This window comes from Mirounga leonina, unplaced genomic scaffold (assembly GCF_011800145.1).
Source record: "Mirounga leonina isolate KUSES-001 unplaced genomic scaffold, KU_Mleo_1.0 Mir_54, whole genome shotgun sequence".
NCBI classification, from domain to species: Eukaryota; Metazoa; Chordata; class Mammalia; order Carnivora; family Phocidae; genus Mirounga; species Mirounga leonina.
The window spans coordinates 4,165,970-4,193,954 of record NW_023270812.1 but is presented as its reverse complement, the minus strand read 5'-3'; the positions used below and the strand labels follow the sequence as shown (position 1 = coordinate 4,193,954).

General features: G+C 37.7%; 1 protein-coding gene and 1 pseudogene across 3 annotated transcripts; one reads left to right on the top strand and one right to left on the bottom strand.

The window, feature by feature from the left end:
• Nucleotides 1-1,299: 1,299 nt before the first annotated feature.
• On the bottom strand, nt 1,300-27,884 carry LOC118001857 (pre-mRNA-splicing regulator WTAP-like). 3 transcript variants are annotated; one of them, XM_034992041.1, is made up of 8 exons: nt 27,732-27,884; nt 20,584-20,621; nt 18,150-18,205; nt 14,799-14,857; nt 13,005-13,132; nt 9,385-9,563; nt 4,014-4,168; nt 1,300-2,555 (listed from the first exon to the last, which is right to left on the bottom strand). In XM_034992041.1, the coding sequence occupies exons 2-8, from the start codon at nt 20,611-20,613 to the stop codon at nt 1,972-1,974; spliced, it is 1,191 nt and encodes a 396-aa protein (XP_034847932.1). In that variant the 5' UTR covers nt 20,614-20,621; nt 27,732-27,884; the 3' UTR covers nt 1,300-1,971. The 3 variants fall into 3 exon arrangements, with proteins under 3 accessions (XP_034847932.1, XP_034847930.1, XP_034847931.1); XM_034992039.1 differs by lacking the exon at nt 27,732-27,884 and adding an exon at nt 27,396-27,570; XM_034992040.1 differs by lacking the exon at nt 27,732-27,884 and adding an exon at nt 27,009-27,369.
• On the top strand, nt 11,302-11,417 carry LOC118001876 (annotated as a pseudogene).
• Nucleotides 27,885-27,985: the final 101 nt, after the last annotated feature.

The following is a 27,985-nucleotide window of genomic DNA, read 5'->3' as shown; positions in this document are numbered from 1 at the left end:
GACTACACAAGAGGCCAATCAAAAGTCAAGAAGTGCAGTTATCTTAAACACACCAATGAAGGCAAGATATACCTGTATGCCAGTTAAACAAGCAAAAACACAGGAGCTATTTTCAAATAAGCTGTACCTCAGTTTCAAGTGTCATTAACTCCACTTCTGAGGTTCCTTGATTGTTACAATACCTAAAACAAGAAAATATTTTCTTTTCAGCAGAAATCACATTTCATCTCAACCACATATATGAAAAGGTATAGATTCTAAAGTCATTCCATACCATACTTTGATACTTAATGTTTAAAATCAGACAATGAAACAGAGTCTTAAAAACATCTTAAATACACTTTCTCCTTTAACATCCCACAGCCTTACCACGTAGTATCAGCAGGTATGTTATTAGTGTAACTCAAGAGCAGTGGCTTTTTATTTTTAAAGACTTAGAGAGCGAGCGAGCGAGCGGAGGGGAGAGGGTTAGAGGGATAGATAAACTCCAAGCAGACTCTGCGGTAAGCGCAATCCCAATGTGGGACTCGATTTCACGACCCTGAGATCTTGTGGCCAATGTTTTAAAATAAACATCACTGGGGCACCTGGATGGCTCAGTCCTGAATGTGGCCAATGTTTTAAAATAAACATCACTGGGGCACCTGGATGGCTCAGTCCGTTGAGTGTCTGCCTTCGGCTCCAGTCATGATCTTGGGGTCCTAGGATCAAGCATGTCGGGCTCTCTGCTCAGCGGGCAGACTACTTTTTTCCCTCTCCCTCTGCTTGATGCTCCCCCTGCTTGTGCTCTGTCAAAATCTTAAAAAAAAATAAAAATCACTGACTATACAGATACCTGAATCATTTCACAAAAAGAAAGTCTACTTTTCAACTAAAAACTAATACGTAACGATTTTCTTCCAATACTTCTCTTTATACTTAAAATATTTGAATATTTTATAATTATTTTTACAAGTCACAAAAAAAACATTTATAGTCCTAAATTCCATGTTCATTTTGCAAAAAACAAAGCATACTTGTTTTTAAAGATTTTATTTTTTTAAGTAATTTCTACACCCAATGTGGGGCTGTAACACATAACCCTACGATCAAGAGTTGCATGCTCCACCAACTGAGCCAGCCAAATGCCCTAAAGCATACCTTTTTTAAAAATTAAGTGCACAATCAAAATTGATGCATGAACATAAGCTTCACCATTGTGGTATGTTGAAGGATGATGAGTAGAAATTCAGCAATTCAATCAAAATAAATGACAACAGTTAAACACACACATACAAATAAAAAAACTAATGCAAGTGGTTACAATAAAAATCTTTATTTAGGTTTGGTCAGTACAGGTAAGATATACTGGAGTCACAGAGCAATATGCATTAACAGGATACAACAGTTCATAAAAACTGAGTAACTATGCACACAAATTTCTTAAACATTCAGTCACCTAAAGAGAAAATGCACAGATGTATGGTGGAAAAAACTGTATCTAACACTGAAACTACTACAGGACTCCATCAGCAAGTCCAACTTTTAGTGATAAAACTACTGTACTGGGCAAACTTGGCAGTCATAAACCCACATCTACTCTAACAAGTCTGAATGGTGCATAAGTGTAATAACAGCATGAGTAAGAATGCCCTTACACAGCACAGGTTCTAGGAGAGACACAGATTTATACAGACATCATTGTGTTATACTTTAAGATTTCCATTTACAACTTCACATTAACTCATATAAAAATAACTTGACCCTACACAAAATGTCCTTTTAGCAACATTCAAGGTAATTAACTGTTACAATTTCCAAAGTGGCAGAGGTATTGAAGCAAAGAAGGGGAGGGAAAAAAAAGGGGGAGGGGGGAGAAAAAAACCACACCCACAAAAAAAGGCAAACTGTGACAAAAGTATGCGTTAATTTTCTGGACAGTATCCTCTCCCAAATTAAATGACACTGTATAAAAATTTGCTGGAAAAAATATTACAAAACTGAACCCTGTACATTTACACTTGAGTCCAAGCCATTCTGAACGTGGCGGGAACCCGCAGTTCGGTTACCTTTCCCACTCACTGTTTTCTCCTCTTGAGGGTCATGACTGGAGTCTGTGTCATTTGAGTGGTGTGTGAGAGAGTTTTCACTGCCCGTGGGAGAGTCTACACTTTCATACCCCGCACTGAGTTGATTTACGTAACTACTACCTCCTCTGCCAGTTCTCTCCTCTGAGCTGTTGGAGGCCTTATGACCATTCCCAGGAGAAGAAGGAAAGTCATCTTCGGCTGTGTCCCCCTCCCTGTGAAATCCAGACCCAGACGTCCTCGGCCGGGAGGAACTGCCGTTACTTGGTCCGTTGGCCAGCCGACTGCAGTCTTTACCTGTGGCCTCTGCCTGTGCTACAGGCTCAGAAGATGTAGTCCTGCTGGTACTTGGGGCTGGAGCTTGAGACTGCTGCTGTTGGTACTGAGCCAACTGTTGGCGAGTCTCTTTCAGTTGTTGCTGAAGAACTAGAATGGTGCTCTGCATACCCTCTACTTCTTCATCAAGTTGAATGATGAAGTCATTCAGTTCTGTGCAAAGGAGAGTCAAACCTACTTTAATATCTCTTAAACATATTTTATATTTTTAAAGATTTAGAACATATTTTAAAAATACTAGTCTGTCACAAAGCCAGACACTCAATAAATGTTTAAGTGAACGAATACAATTCTAAAGAATCACAAAATACTTAAAATTTTTTTGCTTGCAATTTAAAAATAGCCATTTAAGAATGAGTTTGGGTTTTTCGGGGGTGGGGGGTGGGGGAGACATGCTTAAAATATCCTAAAGCAACCAAGTTAAAACTGATTCAAACCATCTAGCCATATACAACTGATTATAGCCCCCCCAAATCCACTCCACATGTTTACCTGGGGCCCACATGGCTGGTTCCCTTTCTCCTTACCCCCCTAGCCAGTGTTTGTCTCAGCTCCACAGCAGGTTTAGCCCTAGGGAGCAGTGGGTCCTCTACTCTAAGACTCCAAAGAGGCCTATGCTATAACAAAAACAAAAATCAGAGAAAATAACTCCTGAAAACTGACAAAATACACATGTCCATTAAGTCCTAAAAAGACTTGGGAGAGGGGAAAGTCCTTGACTACTATACAAAATCGCCTAGTCACTATGTTTACAAATATTAAGAGCTAATAACTATCACTTTGAAAAGGTATGTTATGTTAAAAGGTATCATATTGACTACTGATCTTTGCAATTATCAAATATATTGACTTTCAATTTATTTTTAAAATTTTATTCATTTGATAGAGAGCAAGCAGAGGGCACAAGACAGAAGCAGGCTCCCCACTGAGCAGGGAGCCCGATATGGGGCTTGATCCCAGAACCCTGGGATCATGACCTGAGTCAAAGGCAGGCGCCCCTTAACTTTCAATTTTATTTCCAGAGTTCGGATATTTTAGTTACTATTCATCTTCCTCAAAAAGAGAAAAAACAGAAGGGATACAGCTACACTTGCCCCCCAAAAAAAGGCGGGGGGGGGGGGAAGAAGGGGGATGGCAGTGGCTGACAATTAAGTCCAGTTTATCTTTGGCAAATTTAAATATTACATCTTATTCACTAAACATGACCTTAACAGGTACAATTAATTCTGTATTTTTAGACCACTGGAAATAGCCAAATACTTCCAATATTTACACTTAGAATATTGATTAAATGAAGATAACCCCCTTTTAAATATTGAATATGAATTTATATATGTAATGCGTTAGTAATAAACAGCCTATTTTTCACCAAATTCCACCCCCCAAAAAACCAAAAACTAAGGAAATTTGCACAATAAACAAGAGTGTGTGTGGGGGGGGAACCACTAAAGTTAAATGGCTTTGCTGACTCAACTAGAAATGTTTCATTTATAATTTTTCAGGACCACTGGCACAGATTAGTACATACAGAATCTAATCTATAATATTCATGCCTGGCAAATTTTTTAAAGCCAGTGCAAAGTTAACCAAACTGTTCAAAAAAACCCTTACCATCCTGACTGCTTTTAAGCTCCTCACTATATTTCTTCTGTAAAGCCAACTCTGCTTCAAGTTGTGCAATACGTCCCTGGGACAGCTGCCTTCCAAGCTCTTGATTCTCCTGGATAAGCATTCGACACTTCGCCATTAACTTTTTGCCTGTTTGGCTGCAAAGGAAAGAGCCATCCATCATAAAATGAAGACAAGTGTCTACAACCTTGTTTGCTTGCAATTATTACAGCAATAGATGTTAACACGTACAGAATGTAACTGTCACGGCAGATGCCTCCCTATAATTACCATCTTCTTTTCTGGAACACGTCCATCTTCTGCATTTCAGTATTTTGCCAATACAGCAGCAAAAATAAACCCTAAACAAAAAGTACCCAAATGGCCACATTTTCTATTACACTAGTAATGGATTCTGATATCTATTTTCATCCCAAATTATCATTTGAAATGGAAACAAGCCAGTTAACTAATGCAAACCTCAGATATACCAATATTAATAAAACACTAAGGTACTTAGTTTCATGGAACAGAAAAGTTCTTGAAAAGGTAAATGCAATAACGTAGAGTATATTTATTGTTGCTGAAGTAGCATTTGATGAGGGTGCCTCTTCAAAGGCAGCTGTCATAAGAATGTTTATTGCAGTAAATGAGGCATATTCCATAATTGTTTTTAGAGACTTTTAATATTTTTAAAGTAATCTCTACACCCAACGTGGGGCTTGAGCTCATGACCCTGAGATCAAGAGTCACATGCTCTACTGACTGAGGCGCCCCTAAAGAGCCTTTTTAAAAAGAGCCTCAAGAGTATTTCCATCCACGGGGTGCCTGGGTGGCTCAGTCGTTAAGCGTCTGCCTTTGGCTCAGGTCATGATCCCCGGGTCCTGGGATCGAGCCCCGCATCGGGCTCCCTGCTCGGCAGGAAGCCTGCTTCTCCCTCTCCTGTTCCCCCTGCTTGTGTTCCCTCTCTCGCTGTGTCTCTCTCCGTCAAATAAATAAAATCTAAAAAAAAAAAAAAAAAAAAAAAAAAGAATATTTCCATCCACTAATCCCTCATTTAACTTTTTTTATATACTTTTGAGCCGTCTTAAACACAAGTTTTTAAAAATTTAATATTGATATGTGGTTAAGATTTTATTCATGTTATAGAAGATTACCTTTAGAACAGGAAAATAAGATTGGGGTTGTTTATCACAAATAATGTAAATATGTTAAATATCTGCCAAATTAGGAGCACCAAACTTTCCACAAATTAGTTACCAAGTATTAGTGCAACCTTCTATAGAACCTACACACACATACACAGCAACTGCAAAAATGCAATCAAAAGCCTTGGTAACAGTCCTCAATGAAACTCTGCCTTTTCTTTAGACTCAACAATAACAAGAGAAATGATCACTTTTAAAGGGATCTGATCTAAGTACATAATTGTGATGTTACCTGATACTTAAGACAGCCTGATACTAAAAAAAAAAAAATTTTTTTTTAAGTGGGCTCTACACCCAACATGGTGCTTCCAACCCCGAAATCAAGAGTCATATGCTCCACCAGGGACAGTCTGATATTCTTCTGATGGTGTTAAGTTCAGAAAAACCTAACCTAACTGGTTAGAAAATTTTTTTGCTGACACTTTCTGTTCTTTCCCTCACCTACCGGGGGCTTTCACCTGCCTGATATATCACTCTAGAACGCATCTGAACCTGATTATCATAGGCTTTCAGACTTAAAATGAGAGCATTTTGTAAATGATTCTCATGCTTTGACTCCGTGTTGTTTTTTTTACCCATAGTACATATCCTACCCTAGTGTAATTCAAGCAAAAGTTGGTAATTTAAATTTATCTGTGGTACAGTAAAACCTGGGTTACTGCTGCTCAGAGCAGCCTCAGGTGAAAGCACTTGCTAAGGGTTTTATTCTCTATATGGCAACTTTAGTAGCTGGTGTTCTTGTTCATTGCAACTGTAGCTCCAGAAAACTCCCCTCCCCACCATTTCCCATTAGCACCCTCAGACTTTGGCCTCCAATGAACAGGAGTTTAGAAATCCCATGAGGGAGTTCAGAGATAGGTACCACTATCAGGTAGTGGCACTCCTCCCACCTTACTGTCCACGCTCCCACAATTTTGTTTTCTTATACAGAGTCTATATAGCAGTAGTGTTTTCCAACTAACCTGAAAATCCTTCTATGTGAATTTAAGAGAGAGTAGAAAAAAAATACTGTAAAACCAATACATTAATTTGTGACCTGACTTAATCTCATATAAAGTATATCATAAAGTGAATGCAAAAAATGTTTCATTCATAGTCGTAGTACCTTTTTATAAAGGCCTGGTCTAAGATAACCCTATCACTTCTAAAATTAGTGATTATTCAAACAAGTCTTAACAAAACTGTTCTTTACACATTTTGTCATTTTACCATGTCATATAAGATTTATGTTGTGTTCATCACATCCCCCAAAATGAGAAGAGTTCAATTACAAGTAACTGTCTTTGGAATATTTTACTTTAATTACAACCCCCCCAACCCATTCCTAAAATCAAATAATTCCAAAGAAAATATGAAAGGAAACAGTTTGAGAGAAAGATTTATAAAAAAGAACAGACACTATACATTGCTTTATAATCACAAGGAAGAGGGCCAGGATATCTGAGAGGTGTACACAAAATTACCTAAATGATTAAATGCAAAACAGAACTGTCAAAACAACTGAAATAGATCGCTCTTAAATACTCTTAAAATATATGCACTGTTACATGTATGGAATATTTTAACTAAAGCAGAGAAGATAACTCAATCTTTCTCTTTCAAAATTAAAACAGAATAAGAAAGTGTGTGTATGTGGGGGGGACCCACAACCCATTCTATTTGAATTATTCCAAACACAGTACTGATTGAGCACTGTTTCAAGTTAATGATGTATTTATAGTACCGTTTATAGCCTATTCTTTACAGAACAAAAATCCATTTACAGGTGATTAAAATAAATTATGATTTATTAATACAAAGAAAATATTATGTAACCATTAAAAATTAAGTAATCTAAATGTACTTAAAAAATAAAAAACTGTGCAAGGGATAAAATGTGTTGGGGGGGGGACGCCAAACTTCAATCATCTATGTTACGTACGTTCACATTTGTTTAAAATCGATATCTATAAAATGACTGTATATGCATAGAAATTATCTTGATGATACCCAAGAAACTTAGCAGTGGTTACTGCTCTTGGAGAACAGATTGGGGAAGGAAAGGTCACATCCAGGAGTGACTCTCACTTTTTGTCTCCATCTTTCTTCATGCTGTTCCAATTTTGTACATGAGCCTGTATTAACTTATTAAAAAACGTTTTTAACAGTAAGAAGAAAAAAATCCACAGACCTCACAGTGACTCTTACCTAAGCGGCAAAGAAAGATGCTGGCTAATAAATCTGAGTACATGTTAATAATACATTTTATGAATTATTTCTTGACTTACTAAAAACATGTAGGCCATTTCTACTGTGATCTTAAATGGCATAAAATATATGCAAATGCCTTAATGTGGCACAATAAGCTAATTTCAAACAGATTTGGTTACTTACCCTCCAACCCCACAAATAGTGAGAATTTTAGAAGCGGATCTCTTGCTGTAAAGTCACACAAACCACTTCTTCAACCCACCCTCTGCCCCACAATCAGTTCCCTAAAGCACAAACATACAAGATACTTACAATTGATTTGAATGGTTAAGAGAGAACTTAAGTCACCCTTGTTAAAACTGCACTTAAACGTTGGGACAATCTGGAACATATATCTTCCACTCATCTTAGACTCCATTATCACCAAGTGAAAATTCGCACTGGTGACTTATAGAATGATCTGACGAAAAAAATTCACCTCCAGGATTGGATGGAAGCATGAAGAAAATAATGCCTCATTTATCTAAATGATCAAATGAATTTGCTAGAAATGATCACTATACCTTTTTTTCAATTCACAAAATGTCTCACTTAGGCCAGCCCACAGTTCCAATACATTATTTCCCCAATCTTCTGGTAGGCACCCTGTGAAGCTGTCCCACATTAATTTCTACTGCAATATCCTGGGACAAGGTGTCAAAAAGTAACAAGTGTCAAGTCTCCTTGTCTTTTATGATACCAGCTGGAAAAACGTAGGTCTTTAAAAATGAGACACAGCCTTTTCCTTCACTTTGAAGAGCACAGCAACAATTTTTCCAAAATCAATCTGCTCTCCACAGCCCCCCAAAATCAAAATGTTAAAAGTACAACAAAATCATCATAGTATTCCTTGAACTTAAAAAAAAAAAAAAAAAAAAAACCAACTATTTCAAGGCACATTTAATTTAATATCAAGAGTGCAATACAAAAGGCCCAAATACAATGAAGGAAACACATTCCCCCATTAACACCAACGACAATGCTCTTTCAACATGTGCCTGTTGAATGGAATGGGGATTTAATTTCACTACTAAAAAAAATAATGCAGTGAGTCTCATCACAGCCAATATCCTTATACAATCTAGTAGTGAAATGAATGTTTATAATGCTTCAAACATTTTCAACCTGAAGTTTGATACCACACCTTTTTGTTTGTACAGTCCTCAATAAGATTATCTACAGCATTAGCAACCATTCAAAGAACAAACCATTGATTAAAACCACATTGATTTAAGGCTCAATCAAGTAATATAGAGCCCCAAACTAAATGGTTAAATATATGAACTACTTGTACTGACATCTATTATTTGATTCTCTCGTGACTATTATTAAATTGGTTCTTAGCAAATAAACTCTTTAAAGGCAAAATTCACCTCATTTGAGTTTTGACCCAGAAGTTCAACAACAATCACGAAGTCCACAGTCTTATTGGCAAAACTGATATACAGTGTCTCTAAGTCACTATGCTCAAGGTTAAGAGCGATGCATATTCCATTTTTACATTTTACTGGAATTTTACATGTTCAATTCATGATTTTAAATCTCTAGGTTTTCATTCCTCCAAACTGTCTGAAGACACAGTGTGCCACAGACTTAAAACTTCTGTTTCTCCCTCTATTTTCTTCAAACAGAAACATTTCTCAAGTGTCTACATGTTCTAGAAGGGGAATTTTTCGGAGGTGGCCACTTCTTCGGAATAGTCCGACGCCATCAGGCCTCTGAAGCAAGGGGAGGGGGAAGAGAAAAAAGCTGAAACACAAGGTTCATCTGGTAAGTTTTACATTAACCATTACAAGCTGGATAGTATAAGAATGTGGCTTTTTTTGGCTCAAAAAGTCTGAGTCTTGGTGTGGAAACGAGTACTTGGCTGTCCCACCACAGCTTTCTCGTAGTGGGACTGTCAGGGAAGTCTTGACTGGGGAGTATGATTTGTTTACCTATCAGGCGTAAACTTCCAGGCACTCAGTTCATTTTGGGCTTGTTCCAGTTTGTCTTTAGTCTGTTCCAGTTCACCTTTCATTTTTAGGAAAAACAAGTTGATCGCTGGGTCTACCATTGTTGATCTCAGTTGGGCAACGCTAGGCTGCTGGACTTGCTTGAGGTACTGGATTTGAGTCTGTACAAAGCAAAAAAACCAATTACTACCAAATCAAAGAAAAATATATACATAGAAAGGTGAGACAAAATCCCTTTCATTCACAGAATTTACCAACTTGTTAAGTCCTTCCCCCTTTGATCTTAATATCCTCTAAGAAAAGTACAAATTATAAACAACTATTTAAGATTAGCCATGTAGGAATTAAGGCTATGATTGCATTTCCATATCTGGAAAGGCTACATCCTACTCTGAAACCAAAATGATACCAAAAAAAAAAAATCACTGTTGTATTTCCTAAAAATGTTGACACCCACTAGAAAAAAGCCATGTGTAAAATACTATATAAGAGTACAGTGAGGGGCGCCTCGGTGGCGCAGTCTGTTAAGCGTCTGACTCTCTTAATTTCGGCTCAGGGTCATGATCTCAGGGTGATGAGATCAGGCCCCACTGAAGTTTCTCTCTCCCTCTCCCTCTGCCCTGCCCCACTGTGCACTTGTGCTCTCTCAAATAAATAAATATTAAAAAAAAAAAAAAAAGAAAAAAGTACAGTGGTTTACTCTTTCCAAATTTGTATCTATAGAAATTATTCTATGTATGTCTCCTAAAAAATACACCTAGTAAAAAATTGGAACTTAAAATACACATTTGTATTTCCAAATTTAAAAATATATAATGCTTATATTTACATGAGTTGTCATTACAGCATTATAAATAGCACCTTAAGTCAATATATTCAATTTTTCCTTCTGAGATCTGAATCACAGAATTGTATAGGTGGAATGTGCCTGACCAAATCCAAACTGCTTATTTTTGAAATTAAATAAGCTAACTATCCAAGGATACAGTTAGTTCAGTGCCAGAATTGAGACTAGAGAACAGTTCTCAAGCCTCCTCACTCCCAACGTAGGGCTTTTTCCACCACACCAGAACCCCTCTACTTACATATGAAACCTTCAATTTCGACTTCAGTTGTACTACTTACTAGCACACTAAAAATACATTTCTAAAATATGAAATACAGTTTATTAGCATTAAATGCATCACTTTCTTCACACCCAAAGTAGATTTGGTTCAAGATCCTGCTGCACACTAAGGCTTAAATAGGATCAAAGTTAACAATTTACAGACTGCTAATTTCTACCATAAATTTAGTAAAAAATACAAATATCTGGATTGGGAATATATTTACTATTTCATTGAGCAAACAGAAGTGATTTTTATTTAGCTTAATGAGATTTTTTAAAGTAACTCATTTTAAACAAAAAAGTACAACTGTTTATTCAATATAAGACGAGTTGCTAAAATAATTGAACAGGAATAAAGCGTTATCATATAGTATATACACCACGGCCTGGGATCCCTAAAGAAAACATGCCTCTCCAATACTGACATAGTTACTATTTAGGTTTACAAAGTGAACTGCCCTCATCTGCACATATAATCTTGCCCGTTCCTTATGTTTTTGCTCCTGCCGCCCTTTTGGCAAAACCTTACTCTGTATCTAACTGAAAATAGTTGTTCAGTTGACCTGTGCAGGGGAGAGCTGTAAAAAATATGACTAGAAATGGGTAGGTTCTAGTTCAAATAGCCTTAAAAACCTGGGATGAGAAGACAAAAGGGTGATGGAGCATCACCAAAGGCTCTGATCAGGCATGATATGATCAAAACTGCCAGAGTATATATAAAATAGCTGGAGAATCACAGAAGTGAGTCAAGAGCATATATTGTCTAGGTAAGTGTTAAGTATAAGAACTACATGTTGTATGAAAGGAACACTCCCCTTGACAAGGATGGAACAGGCCCTCAGTCCTGACAACACACATATGGTTAAGGCATCACCATCCACTGCGTGGCATCTAACCACTGTTTAAAAAAAAAGTACATAACTAGGATGGCAACGATAGGACCCAAGAAGAAAGAATTCAAGACACACTGATGCTATGCGATAATACTATTGACATGATCCATTCACTCTACCAGCGGTTAGCACTTTGAAGGTAAGATTCATCCTTTTCATGTGATAAGCATGTAGCAGAGTGCCACACAAACAGAGACCTAAAACTAGGTAGAATCTAGAATCCTTAATACCAGAAAAAGTAGAAAAGAATTAAAAAGTTTTGAAACTCGGTACTCTAGAGACATAGTACCCACTCCATTAGATCTGAAAATCTAAGAGGAAAAAAAAATTTTTTTTTGAAGGGATGGAGTGGGTGTTACAAATACAGAAAAGAAAATTATATTCAAACTACTGGGCAAGACTTCCTGGAACCATGTGTCCACATAAAAAAAATAACCAAAGATTGGGATGGTCTAGAGTTTAAATTACAGAAACTAAAGGTGTGTGATTATTGAGAAAATAAATTTTAAGAAATAAAAGGACTGTGACTGAGCCCTAAAAGAACACTATATTGGTAGAATCAGGAATAGGACTGTGCCCCATATATTATCAGAGTCTCCAATGATCAGAATATTGCCTTCTGTATTAGATTTAATAAACAGTGTTATCAGACCAATGGAGATTACACAAAAGAATTCAAGCAAATTTCAGATTTTTGGGGCGCCTGGCTGGCTCAGTCAGAAGAGCATGCAATTCGGCCGCCTGGGTGGCTCAGTCAGTTAAGCATCTGCCTTCGGCTCAGGCCATGATCCCAGGGTACTGGGATCGAGTCCCACATCAGGCTCCCTGCTCAGCAGAGTCAATTCTCCCTCTACCTCTACCCCCTGCTTATGATCTCTCTCTCAAATAAATAAAATCTTAAAAAAAAAAAAAAAAAGGGCAATTCAATTTTAGGGATGTGAGTTTGAGCCCTACATTGGGTGTAGAGATTAAATAATTTTTTTAAAAATTTCGGATTTTCAAAATTAGAAAAACATGGATAAAACTACCTCTACGTTACATAACATATATACAAACACTAATAAAAAGAATTGGGTAAGACTACTGAAGATAGCATATAACTGAACCTAAATTCAACCAGAGGTGAATGATCAAATATGTCACTGGATTTCAGATCTATGTAAAAATGGCAAATATTACAAATGAAGCTGTAACATTAAAAGCAGATATGGAAGAGGTTACTGATACTAACAAAAAAGTTTTATACACAGAGAGGTAAAGAGAGCAGAGGAGAAAGGGACAGTTTGCTTAGCAAGAGCAAATGCTTCTTATGCCCTCAGGTATCAAGAAAAATATCTGAATCAATATACTGATTCTCGTATGAAATTTCAGAGAATAACTTAAAACTTTTAACTTCTTGGCCAAAAAAAATATTTTTATAATCCAACAATGGGGTGATCTACCATAATTTCAGCATTTTATAGCTCAAAGCCTACCTACCTTAACAAAATGTTCATTTGTAATTACTATTAAGTTTGTAAAATTAGCTAACTACCAATACACGTAATAATGCAGACTAAAAACCAATTCCTCAAAAGACCTAAAACATTTGAAATACTTACAGTACACTCTTGCATCTCTTGCTCCTTGGTTGCTAGTCGCATTACAAGGATGTTTTCCCTGCGAGCAGACTCTTGCTGTTGCTGCTTTAGTTTTTCTTCAGACTCCCTTAACCCAGTTACATCATTAGCTGATGAATAAACGAAAAGAATTCCATTATGAATTATGAAATATAATTTCAAGATCAAAATGACCTACCCAAAATAAAGTTCAAAATGACCTACCCAAAATAAAGTTGATTGCCTTTGTCAAGAATAAAAGCAGAGGCAAAAAAATTCATCAAGTCTTTAGTTTCTATCCTACTTTTATAACAATCTGTTATAAAATTTGTTCTTGATCATGAGTGCTCTTTTAAGAGATAGCGGTGTTAGAGTGGCCTACAGCCACCTAATACTACGTAGACTTATGTTGTTATTGTACAATCTACCTCCAACAGAACATGGGGAACATCGTTATCTTCATCTATAGCGTGTCCACAACGTCCTGACCATATTGTTTTCAACCTATCCGATGAAAACATGCCAGTAACTGCATAAACAATTATCACTTAAAGCTCTCACAATATTGGGGCACCTAGGTGGCTCAGTCAGTTGAGCATCTGACTCTTGGTTTCGGCTCAGGTCATGATCTCAGGGTTGTGAGACTGAGCCCCACATGGGGTTCAGAGCTCTGGGCGGAGTCTGCTTGAGACTGTCTCCTTCTCCCTCTGTCCCCCCCACCCTCCGCTCGTGCACATGCACGTGCAAACTCTCTCTCTAAAATCAATAAAATCTTAAAAAAAAAAGCTTTCAGGGCACCTGGGTGGATCAGTTGGTTAACTGTCTGCCATCAGCTCAGGTCATGATCCCAGGGTCCTGGGATCAGGCCCTACTTCGGGCTCCCTGCTCAGTGGGGAAGCCTGTTTCTCCCTCTCCCTCTGCTGCTCCCCCTGCTTGTGCTTGCTCTCTCCCTCCCTGTCTCTCTCTCTCAAATAAAGAAAATCGTAAAAAAAAAAAAAAAAAAAGCTTTCACAATACTAATGTCTATGGATTATAATATAGTCATATAGTAATTGAAATTTCAGGGTATTAAGCTTTCTGAACTTGGAAAACAATATTGCTTTGTACACTCACAAATAGTATGTTACTCCTAACTCAGTGAAAAGTGACAAAAACTAAAATGGTTTGAAATTAATAAACTTTGTTGGTATTATTTTTCAGTTTTGAAAAATCTATAAATATGTACCTATACCCTGTTATTACACATTAAGCTCTCAGAATTTATGTGTTGCTTCTCTGTACTTCCTTTCTAAAACCAGTAACTCAAGCTTCACTTCCAATTCTTCTGTGGAAGGAATTATGGACACATCAAGGAAAGTTTCAAGTAGTTATATATTTCCCCATCTCTACTCAGACACCTGTATGTAATTCTACTAAAACAATCATGCTATTATACGATTATTACATATCGGGTCTTCCCCAAATGACTGGGTAGGAATTCCTCAAGAAGAGGGATCATGGCTCATTCATCTATTTTGTAGCAGCAATATAGTGAATGCTTGGGAGAGTTCTTTAACAAAATGCTTGAATGAAAATTACAATTGCTTAGGGGCACCTGGCTGGCTTAGTTGGAAGAGTGTGCAACTCTTGATCTCGGGATCATGAGTTTGAGCCCCACACCTGTGTAGAGATTACTTAAATAAATAAAAACATAAAAAAAATTACAATTGCTTAGTAAAACCAATTATCCTGTGTCTATAACAAAAATCTAAAAGGAGATAGTCACATAACTTTTAGGACGCTAAAATTCAAACTTACAATTAAGATCTGTGTACTTGCCCTCCAAAGCTTGGACATATGCTTCATACTGTTTCCATCTAGTACAAAAATAAATCCATATATTAGTTGTCACATTGATACTTTTATTAAAAATACTAGAAAATCACATACATAAACTTATAAATTTAAGTAATGCGAAGAATTTCACTACATGATTTTTAACCAATAATAAAATTAGCCACTTCATTATTCCTTCTGAACTTACAGAAACTACGTAAAAGAAAATACAGGAAAAAAGTGTTCTCTGCCGAGAATATACCAAGTATGCTCCTTTGGGGGTCAGTTCATATGCCTTACGGGACTTTGTATCACTGAGGCTCAGCACAATGCCTAGATTACAAAACTAAGTAAAAAACTTATTACTACTTTCAGATACGCTGTCTGCCTCAAACAAATGGAACCTAAGAAACGTGCCTAATTATAAAGAACTAAAGGTTCTTTATCTTGGCTCTTTTGGGAAAATACCATAAAGCCAAACCAGTGGTTCAAAGTAATATTTATTTTTGTCTGTAAAAATGGGAGAATATACTATTTTCCAGGACTATTCTTTAAACCACACCTACCTGACAGAAATAATCTGCATAAATGACATATACTATCAGAGTATGAAGGAACCTTTCTTCCTTGTTATATTCCTCTACCCTCAAAATACAGGCTATGCTAGCTTGGCAATTACTGTTGAAAACAATGTCCCTAGTCTTATGTTTACGCAACTAACAAAAAGTAACACGCCCTGAAAGTCTGCTATCCTGCTTACTGAAGAGCTATGCTTTTAAGCTGCTCTTCAGTTACAGCTAATCAAAATTTACAGTTGATCCTTGACCAATGTAGGGTGGGGGTTTAGATGTGACAAACCCTGCATAGTCAAAAATCCGTGTATAACTTTTGACTCCCCAAAAAGCTTAACTACTAATAGCCTACTGTTGACCAGAAGGAAACCTTACTGATAAATATAAACACTTAAATTACACATATTTTGTGTTTGTATTATACACTACATTCTTACAATAAAGCTAGAAAAAGGAAACATTAAAAAAAAAAAGAAAAGAAAATACACTTGAAGTACTATACTGTACAAGATCTGAACGCTAAATGGACCCCCACAGTTCAAACCTGTTTGAAGGGTCAACGTACCTTTGATTTTAGAAAATCTTTCCATAAAACCTCAGTAACTCTGACAGGTTTGCTATGAGATACATTAATACTACAACATAATGAAAAAAAATTTCCATAATACCAAGCTTTACATAAAGACTACTGTTCAAAGGCATGCTTATTTTTCTTTTAAGATTTTTATTCATTTATCTGAGAGACCATGAGCAGGGGGAAAGGGTAGAAGGTGAAGCAGTCTCCCCACTGAGCAGGAAGCCCGAGGTGGGACTCGATCCCAGGACCCTGGGATCATGACCTGAGCCGAAGGCAGATGCTTAACCAGCTGAGCCACCCAGGTGTCCCTCAACCAAGAGCATCCTTTCAAGATGACAGATAACACAGAATAGTTAGATAAGTAGCACTTCATTTAAAATCACCAAGAGAATTAACGAGGGGTAAAAACTCACTTAAAAGTCATATATGAGGGCGCCTGGGTGGCTCAGTTGGTTAAGCAACTGCCTTTGGCTCAGGTCATGATCCTGGAGTCCCAGGATCGAGTCCCACATCAGGCTCCCTGCTCAGCAGGGTGTCTGCTTCTCCCTCTGACCCTCCTCCCTCTTGTGCTCTCTCTCAAATAAAAAATCTTAAAAAAAAAAAAAAAAAGTCACATATGAGAATTCCCTAAAAGAAGTTAAAGAATATAAACTGCAGGACTTAAAAACCTTAAAGGTAACTTAATATAAAAAATTGCTACTATGAATTTTTATTAAAATTATATTACTGATTTCTCTCCCTACAAATAAATGAAGAAAAAGACTATACATACTAACCAGAGATACAAAGAGAATATCAACACGTGAGTGGCAGTATATCACAAGCAAGGGTCTACACCTCAGCAGGAGAGGACAAGAGTGTTTTAGAATACTAAGAATTTAAATTTCATGTATGGGAAAACAAATGTATGCAATGAAAAAAGTCCTTTGCATGAAGACGATAAAGAGCCTGTCCACAATATGAGTAGCTAAGGAAGGTGGGAAATTATCAGACTCTAGTTAACAATGGAACATGTCATCTACACCTGCCTATTTTATAAAACACCTTTTCTGGGGCACCTGGGTGGTTCAGTCGGTTACGCATCTGCCTTCTGCTCAGGTCATGATCCCAGGGTCCTGGGATTGAGCCTGGGCCGGCCTCTCCTTCTGCCCCTCCCCCACCTTGTGCTTTCTCTCACTCTCTCTCTTTCAAATAAAATCTTAAAAAAAAAAAGAAAAATACTTTTGTCTCTAAAAATTATCATCTAAAAAACTTATCACCCAGGGCGCCTGAGTGGCTCAGTTGGTTAAGCGACTGCCTTCGGCTCAGGTCATGATCCTGGAGTCCCGGGATCGAGTCCCGCATCCGGCTCCCTGCTCAGCGGGGAGTCTGCTTCTCCCTCTGACCCTCCTCCCTCTCATGCTCTCGGTCTCTCATTCTCTCTGTCTCAAATAAATCAAATCTTTAAAAAAAAAAAACAACTTATCACCCAAAGTAATAAAATGTAAAAAGAACAAATTTAAGTTACACAACACAAAACATGTGTTGATCCCATTTTATATTAAAAAAAGAAATACACTTAATGCTGTTCTTGACCTTTGGCTTTTCAAAGACATTTATAAGATAACCACAGAAATTCAGAGCTTGGAGTAACCTTTTAAAGTAATTTAATTCAACTCCTTAACTTGCAGAGGAGAAAATGGATATAAAGTTATACGAACTGACCAATGTCACAGTTATGAGAAAGAGTAACTTTGCTATCAGTAAATAATGTATTTCTTCCATAACTAAACATGTCATCCTTTAGGACTACAACTTTTTCACACATTAATCAGAAAAGGAAAAAATAATGACATCAAAACAAGTCTACATATTTGTTAAATTGAAAGCTTTCTGAGAGCAGGGTCTTTCAAATGCTCTAAGTTAAAATTCTGAGTACCTTCCCTCTGCAAGAAAAACTCAGGCTATCTAGCAATCTAGAAGATACCCAAGCTAGTACTTTAGTTCTTTCAAGTGTTATGCTTTTCTCAATGTTTACCTATTGAAGAAACAGACCATAGAAACTATGTTCAAAAAGTACATTAAATGATTTGAGGATGTATTAATGTTAAAAACCAAACAATCAAACTTGAAAATAATTATAAGATAGAATCACAATATGTTCTATAGAAAGCATTTTATATTTTTGATAAAAGAACATTTTACCTTAGAATTAACTCATCCCGTGCCATAACTTTGAAGTCTGTTTCACTCAGCCGAACCTATATATAAAGAAAATCAAAATATGAACTGACTGCTCTTCCTAAAACTTTAAAATATTAAATACCACTGGCTCTTATGTTCTTCATACTTTTTATAAAGACAAGATCTTAACATTTTAGTCCCCCAATTGCTCATTTCTGTTATTAGGAATACCCTTATTACTGAAAACACACAAAGGCCCTCCCAAAGAACCTCTGTGCTGAAATATATGAAACCTCTCCAGAGCCCCAGGTTAAATGGCCCAGTACATATTATTGTTTTTAAAAAATCTTATATTATTGTTTTTAAAAGGTACACTATCTTTAACACAGGCATCATTCTTAGGGAAATGCAAATTAAAACTCCAATGAGCTATCACTACACACTTTTTAGAATGGCTTTTAAAAAAATAGTGATAACACCAAATGCTGGGGGAAGATGTAGAGAAACCAAACTTTCACACATTGCTGGTGAGAATGTAAAATGGTACAGCTGCTCTGGAGAATATTTTGGCAATTCCTTTTAAACAAAAAATGGATGTAACATACAACCAACCCAGCAGTTGCATTCATCTTTAAAGAAATAAAAAAATTTATTTTCACACAGAAGTTTGTACATGAATGTTTACAGCTTTATTTGTAGTAGCCCCCAAACTGGAAACTACCCAAATGTCTTTCAACAGGCGAATGGTTAAACTATGATACATCCATACCTTTGAAATACTAGATTCACCATTAAAAAGAAACCCTATGGATCAACTTAGATAAACCTCCAGGAAATTATACTGGGTGGAAAAAATATCTCAAAAAGTTACATATACTGCCAGATTTCATTTGTACAACATTTGTGAAATAGCATAATTACTGAAATGGAGAACGGATTAGTGGTTGCCAAGGGTTTGGGATGGATGGGGCTATAGAGGAATGGCAAAATGGGAGCTTGTGGTAATGCTTCAGTTAACTATTTTGGTTGTGATGGTGGTTACACTAAGTTACCTGTGATGAAACTACAATGAGCTATCAAAACACACACACACAATATGCCTGTGTTAAGCTGGACAGTATCAATGTCAAGTTCCTGGTTTTCGTATGGTTATGTAAGATGTCTCATAGTTATGCAAGATTAACGCTAAAGGAGGCTGGATGAGGAGTGCCACAAAACCCCCTGTACATTTCTTTGCAACTTTCGGTTTATCAATAATTATTTCAAAATAAAAAGTTTAAAAAAATGCGCACAATATTCTAGCTGAAACTGCTTTGTAAATTGAGAAATATTAAGTGTTTCTCTATACCAAGTGAAGATTGTAAAGGTGAGGCACCTCTCCTGCTTTAGTATAAAATTAATGCTTTACTAAGTTTCCTTTATAAGAAACTTGTTTCAAATTGTAACACTAACCAGTAACATAGTACTATTATGGAAGAGGGCAAATCATTGTACCAAAATATATTAAAAGTCTAACAGAAAGTGGGAAGCCTGGGTGGCTCAGTCGTTAAGCGTCTGCCTTCAGCTCGGGTCATGGTCCCAGGGTCCCGGGACCGAGTCCCACATCGTGCTCCCTGCTCAGCGGGAAGCCTGCTTCTCCCTCTCCCACTCCCCATGCTTGTTTTCCCTCTCTCGCTGTCTCTCTCTTCTGTCAAATAAATAAAATCTTTAAAACATAAAAATAAAACAAGTCTAACAGAAAGCACACAGTTAATTCTGATTATTAAAACACAGTAAAATTCTTTATTTCATGAATAATTTGACTTCAAAACTTAAGACAAATCCCTAATACTTATCACCTAAACTGTTCATTTAAATATTCACTTGTTAATAAGCTCATTCCCTGCTTTCCCATTTGAATTATAAATTACTTTCAGAAACTATGTTATTTTGCAACTTTTAAGTGTGTGTGTGTGTGTGTGTGTGTGTGTAATAATGACTAAACTGAATTAAGTTAGGGAAATAGAACAGGGAGAAAATGAGAAACAACTTCAGAGGAGAAAGCAGAATCTACGAACTAGCTATAACCTTCTGTTGAAAAAATAAAGAAGTGGTTTTACCTTACAACCAAAGGGATTTAAAAAGTACGAAAGAAAATAAGTAACTTATAAACAACTCGTGAAGCCATCTTTTTTCACATTTATAGTTATGTAGATGGAAATATTCACATAGCAAAGATTAAGAGTAGACCACGGAGATAAATTATAACACAAGTTTTCCAAAAACTAAAAATACTCTAAAAATACTTTGCATACAAGATACAATGTCTAGCACATTACACACCCACAACGTTCGTAGTGTTATAACGCAAGAGAGTGAAAAATAAGCAAATAAAGACAGTCCTTTCAAACCTATTGATTGCCCCCCCACACACACACAAGGACTTAAAAACTGGGGGCAAAAAAACAAAACACACCTTTTTCGGAAGAGGTTCCTCGTTGGTCATCTTGAATCCTAGAAAAAAGGGCAGAGAAGAGGTTCAACTGATGTTCCTCCGGTTAAGGTAGTAACAAGAAATACTGGCTTCCCAAACTAATTTATTAGGGAACTCGGTTTTGACCAAGTCATTATTTATTTAGTAATAGTTTTAGATTTACAGAAAAGTTACAAAAATATTACAAGGTTCCTGTATACTCCACACCCACCTTTCTCCTTTGTTAACACCTTACATTACCACTGTTCTTAAGTTATTAAAAAAATTCCTTTGCAAAAAAAGTTAATCATTCCTTTTGATATTCCTATAAAGGACTAACAGAAATGTAAATCTTCAATGCATTCTTACAGTCACCCTATGAGAAAGAGAAATCTTACAGAAGTGACATCACTGTGCTAAAGTCAGACACTGACCTCAGGCAGTATCCCAGGCGTCTTGCTGAAAGGATATGAAGTATAGTTCCAGTTGCTAAGCCTTTCCTTTTACAGCATCATGTTGTTATAGTAAGGTAGAGAGACTCTATCATCGTGATAATTCACTACTGTACAACGCTTACATATATGATATATATTTATACCTTAATAAAATATTCCTACACTATTTAATTTCATGCCACAGAATTTGTATCTCAAATTAGTTTTATAAATTTATACAAAATTTACTTAACAATAGCAAAAGATAGGTTATACAACGGAACAACTCTCATTAACTTTATTATGCTCACTGAAAACACTTCTACTTCCTAATATTCAAACAAGGACACAAGCTAATTTAAATTTATTCCTATGTTTTATATCCAACAGTTTTGTCATGACTCTTCCCCTTAAATTTTACACTTCCTTTATATTCATTTTACTTACTCATAACAAATTCCAAGAGATGTACAGGATGGTAACTATAATTAATAATACTGTATTGCATGTTTGAAAGTTGCTAAGAGAATAAATCCTGAAGGTCTTCAAAAGGAAAAAAGTAAAAGAACTTTTCTAACTATGTGGTAACAGATGGTAACTAGGCTTAAAGGGGTGAACATTTCACAGAATATACAAATATCCAACCATTATGTTGTACACCTGAGACTGACCTTACATGTCAATTATACAATATTTTAAAAATTAGCCAAAGAATTTATGGTGTAAAACTGAATTTTTAAAAGCTACTGGACTTCATATTATTTGAGTTCCTCAAAAGGAGATAATCTTCCAATACCATTTTTTATGTTACATACCATCCCAACTCTGTAAATCAGATATTCCAATCATAAACTGCCATTAAAACCTCATTTTCAGACTAGATATACTGTGTTAAAGAAATCAGGACATTTTAGGAAAAAAATCATTAATTGCTCATATATTATATTACTGGCTTAATTCTTCCCTCTTTAATAATCTTACCATTGGATGCAGCAAGCAAAAACCTGAGTATGTCATTTTTTTCTGAGCTAATCAAGTTGATCAAGTCTCTGGCCAATATCTATAAAGACATAACCGTATTTCTACAACTTAAGGTCTGTATATTTTTCTAATTTTTCTCTTTAAATTGGTCCCTGTTTACTTTAGACCTCTTCTTGTTGCCCAGTTTATACTCCGTTAGAAGTAATGGACAGCGGCTTAGTGACTATCCTAACATGATACCAGTGATTCCAATCATTTGGGAAACAAACCTTCACCACGTTTATCCCCACAGAGATCTACTTCTATTTTAGTATGTTTAAAGTACATTCACTCTACTTGACTGCAACCTATTGGAACCCAGAAATCAAGCCTGGCATTTCCTTGGAATTTCCCATTTGTCTACGCTAAATATAATAGGTAAACATCGATTCTAGCCATTTGAACTTTTAGCCAATTTAACTAGTATATGTGTACCTATATATGCCACTAACCTGATTAAATCCTTCTAAAGGCTCCCATCTCACTCAAAATAGTGCATGCCAATCCTCTGCTATCCCCTCACATCAATCTTTATTTTCTTCATAGCTCTTATCATGATTTGATATTTTACATACTTATCTGTTTCTCCCAATTATAAAATAAGCTCCATGAGAGCTGTTTCATTCACTGCTAATGCCACAGTACACAGGAGGCACTCAAACATATGCTGAATGGAAATATGAACAAATGAATTTGCTTCAGTTACTACTGAAATCATTAACAGTGAGTTAATAACCCAATCTAATTTTCCCCAAAAAATAACCATGACGACCTACTGTAAAATTTGAGAATGTGAAACCTAATATAAAAGATACTGTGGTGGGCGCCTGGGTGGCTCAGTTGGTTAAGCAACTGCCTTCGGCTCAGGTCATGATCCTGGAGTCCCGGGATCGAGTCCCGCATCGGGCTCCCTGCTCGGCAGGGAGTCTGCTTCTCCCTCTGACCCTCCCCCCTCTCGTGTGCTCTCTCTCAAATAAATAAATAAAATATTAAAAAAAAAAAAAAGATACTGTGGTAAAATGCTGTAAGTGACAGTGTGAAAACAGTTAAATTTACCACTGCAGACAGTCTACCTGTTAACTAGTTAATGGGCACTACAGCTACTCAAAATTTTAGTCATAAAACTTAAGCATTATGGATGTTACTCAATATATATTCCAGTTATAAACTAGTAAATGCTTCTACAACGTGACACTTTCTTTCCCCAGGTTTATTTATTCATTCTTTTCTTAATACATATCCAAACTATTCCATTAAAATAAAATTAATTGCAAGCTTAATTAGCAACAAATAAGCTACTGTTTTTAACGGGCATTGAAAGGACTAGGAAACACAAGAAAGAAGTTCTAGTAACCCTGCTTTTTTTTTTTTTTTTTTTTTAAGATTTTATTTAGTTATTTGACAGAGAGAGACAGTGAGAGCAGGAACACAAGCAGGGGGAGTGGGAGAGGGAGAAGCAGGCTTCCCGCCGAGCAACGAGCCCGATGTGGGACTCGATCCCAGGACCCTAGGATCATGACCTGAGCCGAAGGCAGACGCTTAACGACTGAGCCACCCAGGCGCCCGTAACCCTGCTTTTCTATAAGAGGGTGCAAACTATGAAAACAAAAAAAGCCACAGAACTTGAGCGTCGGTTTCCCATCCCAAAATGAATTATTTCCACCAAGGCTAAAATTATTCGGCTACTTCTAAAGATAAACTATATTAATCTTTAGTATGGTGACTAGCACAAAATAAGCAATTAGTAGTTTCCTTCTCCCCATCAAAAAAAACAAAGACTCTCAATCACTACTTCTTGAAGAAACTGAAGGGAGAATTCAAAGGCTGAGATGAACAATGAAGACCTGCTGCTCCTGTCTTTTTTTTTTTTTTTTAAGATTTATGTATTTGAGACAGAGACAGAGAGGGAGAGACAGAGAGAGAGCAGCAGACTCCCTGTGAGCAGGGAGCCAGATGTGGGTCTTGATCCCAGAACTCTGGGATCATGACCTGCCTGCTCCTGTCTTTGTTTCTAAGCCCCACTGCAGAATTCTTGGTGATCTCCAATTTTTAAAACTCTAAACAGCAAGTTTTTAAATTTTTTAAACACTGGTTTATATGCTCTTCTAAAAAGTTTGATGGTGGACAAATTTTAATTACACATCGCTCAAAGAATGTGTATATTTTCTTTATAAAAATATAAATTTGTGACATACGCCAAAGATAAAAGCAGTTTTTGTATAAAGGTTTGCACTTCATGTTAACTCTCAGAGTCACATGTCATTCCACATGTTATAGAATATGTGACCTGGGAATTCAAAGGTTAAGCATTTTGAAAGAAATTCCTCCCTGATTTTTAGCTACTGAAAAATCAATCTTTCCTTCAGACTCCATAATATGCCATAAGAGTTAAACAAGCAGCTTAGCAAAAGGCAAATCAGAACAGGTTTAAATTTAAAAGTATCAACATTCAGCTATTTAGTCAAAATAAAATTTGGTTCTCAAATTTGACTTTCACATTGCATGAATATACTAGGAAAATTATTCCGCAAGGCAACCTTTAAATTACAACCGAAAGCACAATAGTCATATAAAATCAATTCTAGATTCATGAAGACAGTGTACATCCCAGGTTCTTAGATCTATTTTTGTATCAGAAAAATGGAGTAACTGAAATATCTGGAGCTGAATCCTGAATCTTGGGGGGAAAAATGAATATATACTCATTGCTATGAGTCACACTTAATTATCACAACTTTTCAAAGTCAAAGTTAGCCTCCATTTTCCAGATGATGAAAATGATTATGAGTCACTAAATGATTAACTCTGGTCAAAACAGCTATTAATTAATGAATTGGGGGTTAGGGTCCCAAATGAAGCACCTCTCTAAAGTTGGTAACTGAGGAAGATGGATTATTCTTCCACTCTTCCATCCTCAATAATGAATAAGCTTAACTAACTAAAGAACACAGAAAAGCAAAAGAGAAAAAACTTAAAATTGGCCAATATGGTTACCTTTTCGGAGGTTTAAGATTGGTTAAAACATGTTCTTAAAATTATGTAAAGGTTTCAGTTATTCACATGAATTAATTCAGGATAATCTCTTAAATTCAGATCTCAGAATCACTATGTACTCTTGATGCTTTGAACACTGACAAAAACTTTACGATGGAGTTCGGTTTCAGTTGGTTAGGTGCCTAGCATCCCAGATCACAGTACTTCCCTGGCTCTTAGCATTATGATCCAAAGTTATGCAACTCAATTCTCTCTCAGAGAGGTGAACACCAGCCAACACAATTTGAGAAAGCATGTACCTCACTGAAACTAATCCTAACTAAACTCAAGAAACTAATAATCCAACAGCAAACAACCTTGGCTCTATAGTAAACAGGGTATTACAGTTAGGAATCAGACGAGCACCTTTTCCTGACTCTTATCAGTCAATGGATCTTGAGCAAGTCACTTAACTCTGGGCTACAGTCTCCAAATCAGCAAAAAAAAAAATGGATACCAATTTTGCCTGCCTTACAAAGTGCTGCAAATCTCAATGCTCAAGTGCCATAAAAATGTTACACAAAGGATTTTTCAAATAAAATATCAACATCAAAAGATAATTTTAATGTGCATTTAAAAAAATTAAACTAAATTCCACCAACTGCATGTTCAAGAGTGGAGAATATTTACTTATAGCACCCAGTTCTAGCCTGATGAACCAGCTTAATATCCAATGGGCTATACGGTTATGGGAATACTGAAAAGTTTTTGAGAAGCTGAGTATCAGAAAACATTTAAAGGCAAAAAAGTAGGAAATAATTTTAAAAATAAAAACAAGCATAAAACCAAACACTATATAGATCTTGTTTTGCTAAAAGACCCATCAACTTAAAAATTTTAAGAGTAAACTTTTTTCAAGAGCAAGGTAACATACAATTATATGAAAATGCTGACCACCAAGTACAGGATATTTTCAAGGAGATTCTACACTACATACATACAAGAACACAAGAGGCTTTGAAACCTGTAACGTCCTGTACATATATAATTACAGCTCTTGTCTCCACACTGTAGAGATTTTCTGTATCATATAGACCAACTCATTCCTAACACACAAAAATATTTTGAGCAGGCATGACTCAAAACTGAATCAGGAAAACTAGATATTATTAAGTTCTGATGAGCTAAGTAAAACATCAGCAGTGCCTGGGACACACTTTTATTATTACTTTCCTCCTTTGGGACTTAGAAATTTATGCTTCAGTTCCGCCACTGAGAAGTGAAAATACTGACCACTTGGCTATAGCTACCTGTTTAAGACAAGATAAGATCTAAAATAAAAGAACTCCCCAAATACACCCACCCAAGCCCTTAAAATTTAACTTTATCTTCATCACATGCCACCTGGTGGACTGCATTTCTTTCCCCGACTTGCCTCATCAGGTGCTACTGAACGACAATAGCAAATAAAATTTGGGTATCTTGAGAAGATTTTCCAACGTAAGTTTTTTTCTTAATGGGGGCTTGAATGTCGACAATATATGCACCTATCATAGAAAACTTAATGGTCAGAACTTAAAAATTAAAAAACGAGAACTCGTGCCAGACCCGTGACTTCCACTTACCTTCCTCAGTAATGGAATTACCTAAAGAAATGCAAAACTAGATGGACAACTCGAGACTGTAACACACTGTTGGAAACACTCTTCTACCCAGGGCAAAAGAACCGTCTTTTCACTTTAGAAACAGTTTCTCAGGAACGTAACACAGTCCTTTGAGATCAGATTGACTTCATCAAAACAAGAACTTGGACTTTCCACTGTGTCCTCTACTGACTAAATATGGTTCAAACAACCACCTTAGAGAGACCCAAGACGAGACTCAAAAAATTGCGCGAAAACCTCCCCTCTGCTGAATTAATAAAGAATTCTTTCTTTACTCAGAATGCATGCCATCGTCTAAAAATGGAAGTCTACAGGAGGATGCAGCTGCAGTAACCACCTGCGCGACGTGAAACTGGTCAACGAACACGCTTTCCTTCCCTGGCTGAACTCGTTAGTGCCGCCAGTCCTCAGGATCCGGAGGAGAGAGGTGGGAGGGGGCGACAGAGAGGCGGGGACACGACGTGCACCGAGGGGGCGGCCTCCCGGTAACGCCGGCCCGCGGGAGCGCCCGCCTCGCCCCCGGGACGGAGGATGGAGGCAAAATGGCCTCGGGCGGCGGAAGCGTCCCCGCAGGCGGGAAAGAGGCGCAGCTAACGGGAGGCCGGCGGGCCCGGGAGCCCGACTCACCCTCCGAGCTCTGCCCGCCCTTTCCCGGGCCGGCCGCGCCTCAGCCCTAGGGACCCGCAGGTCCTCGCGGCCGCTCCCGCCGGCGGCCCGCACCTACCTCTCCAGACGGAGGCCGCGCCGGCGCCGCCCAGTCACATAGGCCAAGGCCGCGCTGCCCGCTCGCCGCCCAGACCTCCAGACCTCACTACCCCCGGCCCCCGCGCTCCTCCTACCGCCGCAGCCCCGTCGCTGCCCTTTATTTGCGGGTCTCGCTGCCACAAAATGGCGCTGAGGGAGGACGCGAGGCCCCGACGCCCCACCCCCTTCCCGCTCCGCCCGCCGCCCCGCCCCGCCCCGCCCGCCGCCCCGCCCGCCGCGCAGCCCGGCCCTAAGCCGCCGCAGTCGTCGCCCGCCCTCGTCACCGCCCCGCCATGTTTGCGTCCGACCCACTCACCGAGTCGTCTCACGGACGCGGCCGCAGCCACCGGCCCGTCACTGGGCCCCGCTGCAGGGAGGAGAGGCGAAGGGACGGCACTCGCCCGGAGCCTCCAGGCGCCAAGGGAGGAGTTGCGCTTGGGTAGCACGCCCCACAGAGTTGGAGCCCTACAGATTCGGCGGGGGCGGGGGGAGAAGCGGGCCGCGAGGAGGGGGTGGGCGACGAGGTCGGAGGTCAGCCGCGGGGCATCACGGGAAGGGCGGCGGGGGTCG

Coding starts and splice junctions, on each gene's coding strand:
- LOC118001857 (XM_034992041.1), bottom strand. CDS start 20,613: ATGACCAACGAGGAACCTCTTCCGAAAAAG. Junction 14,858..18,149: donor CGGGATGAGTTAATTCTAAG/GTAAAATGTTCT, acceptor TTTTTGTACTAG/ATGGAAACAGTATGAAGCAT. Junction 9,564..13,004: donor AAGAGATGCAAGAGTGTACT/GTAAGTATTTCA, acceptor TGCTTTGTACAG/ACTCAAATCCAGTACCTCAA.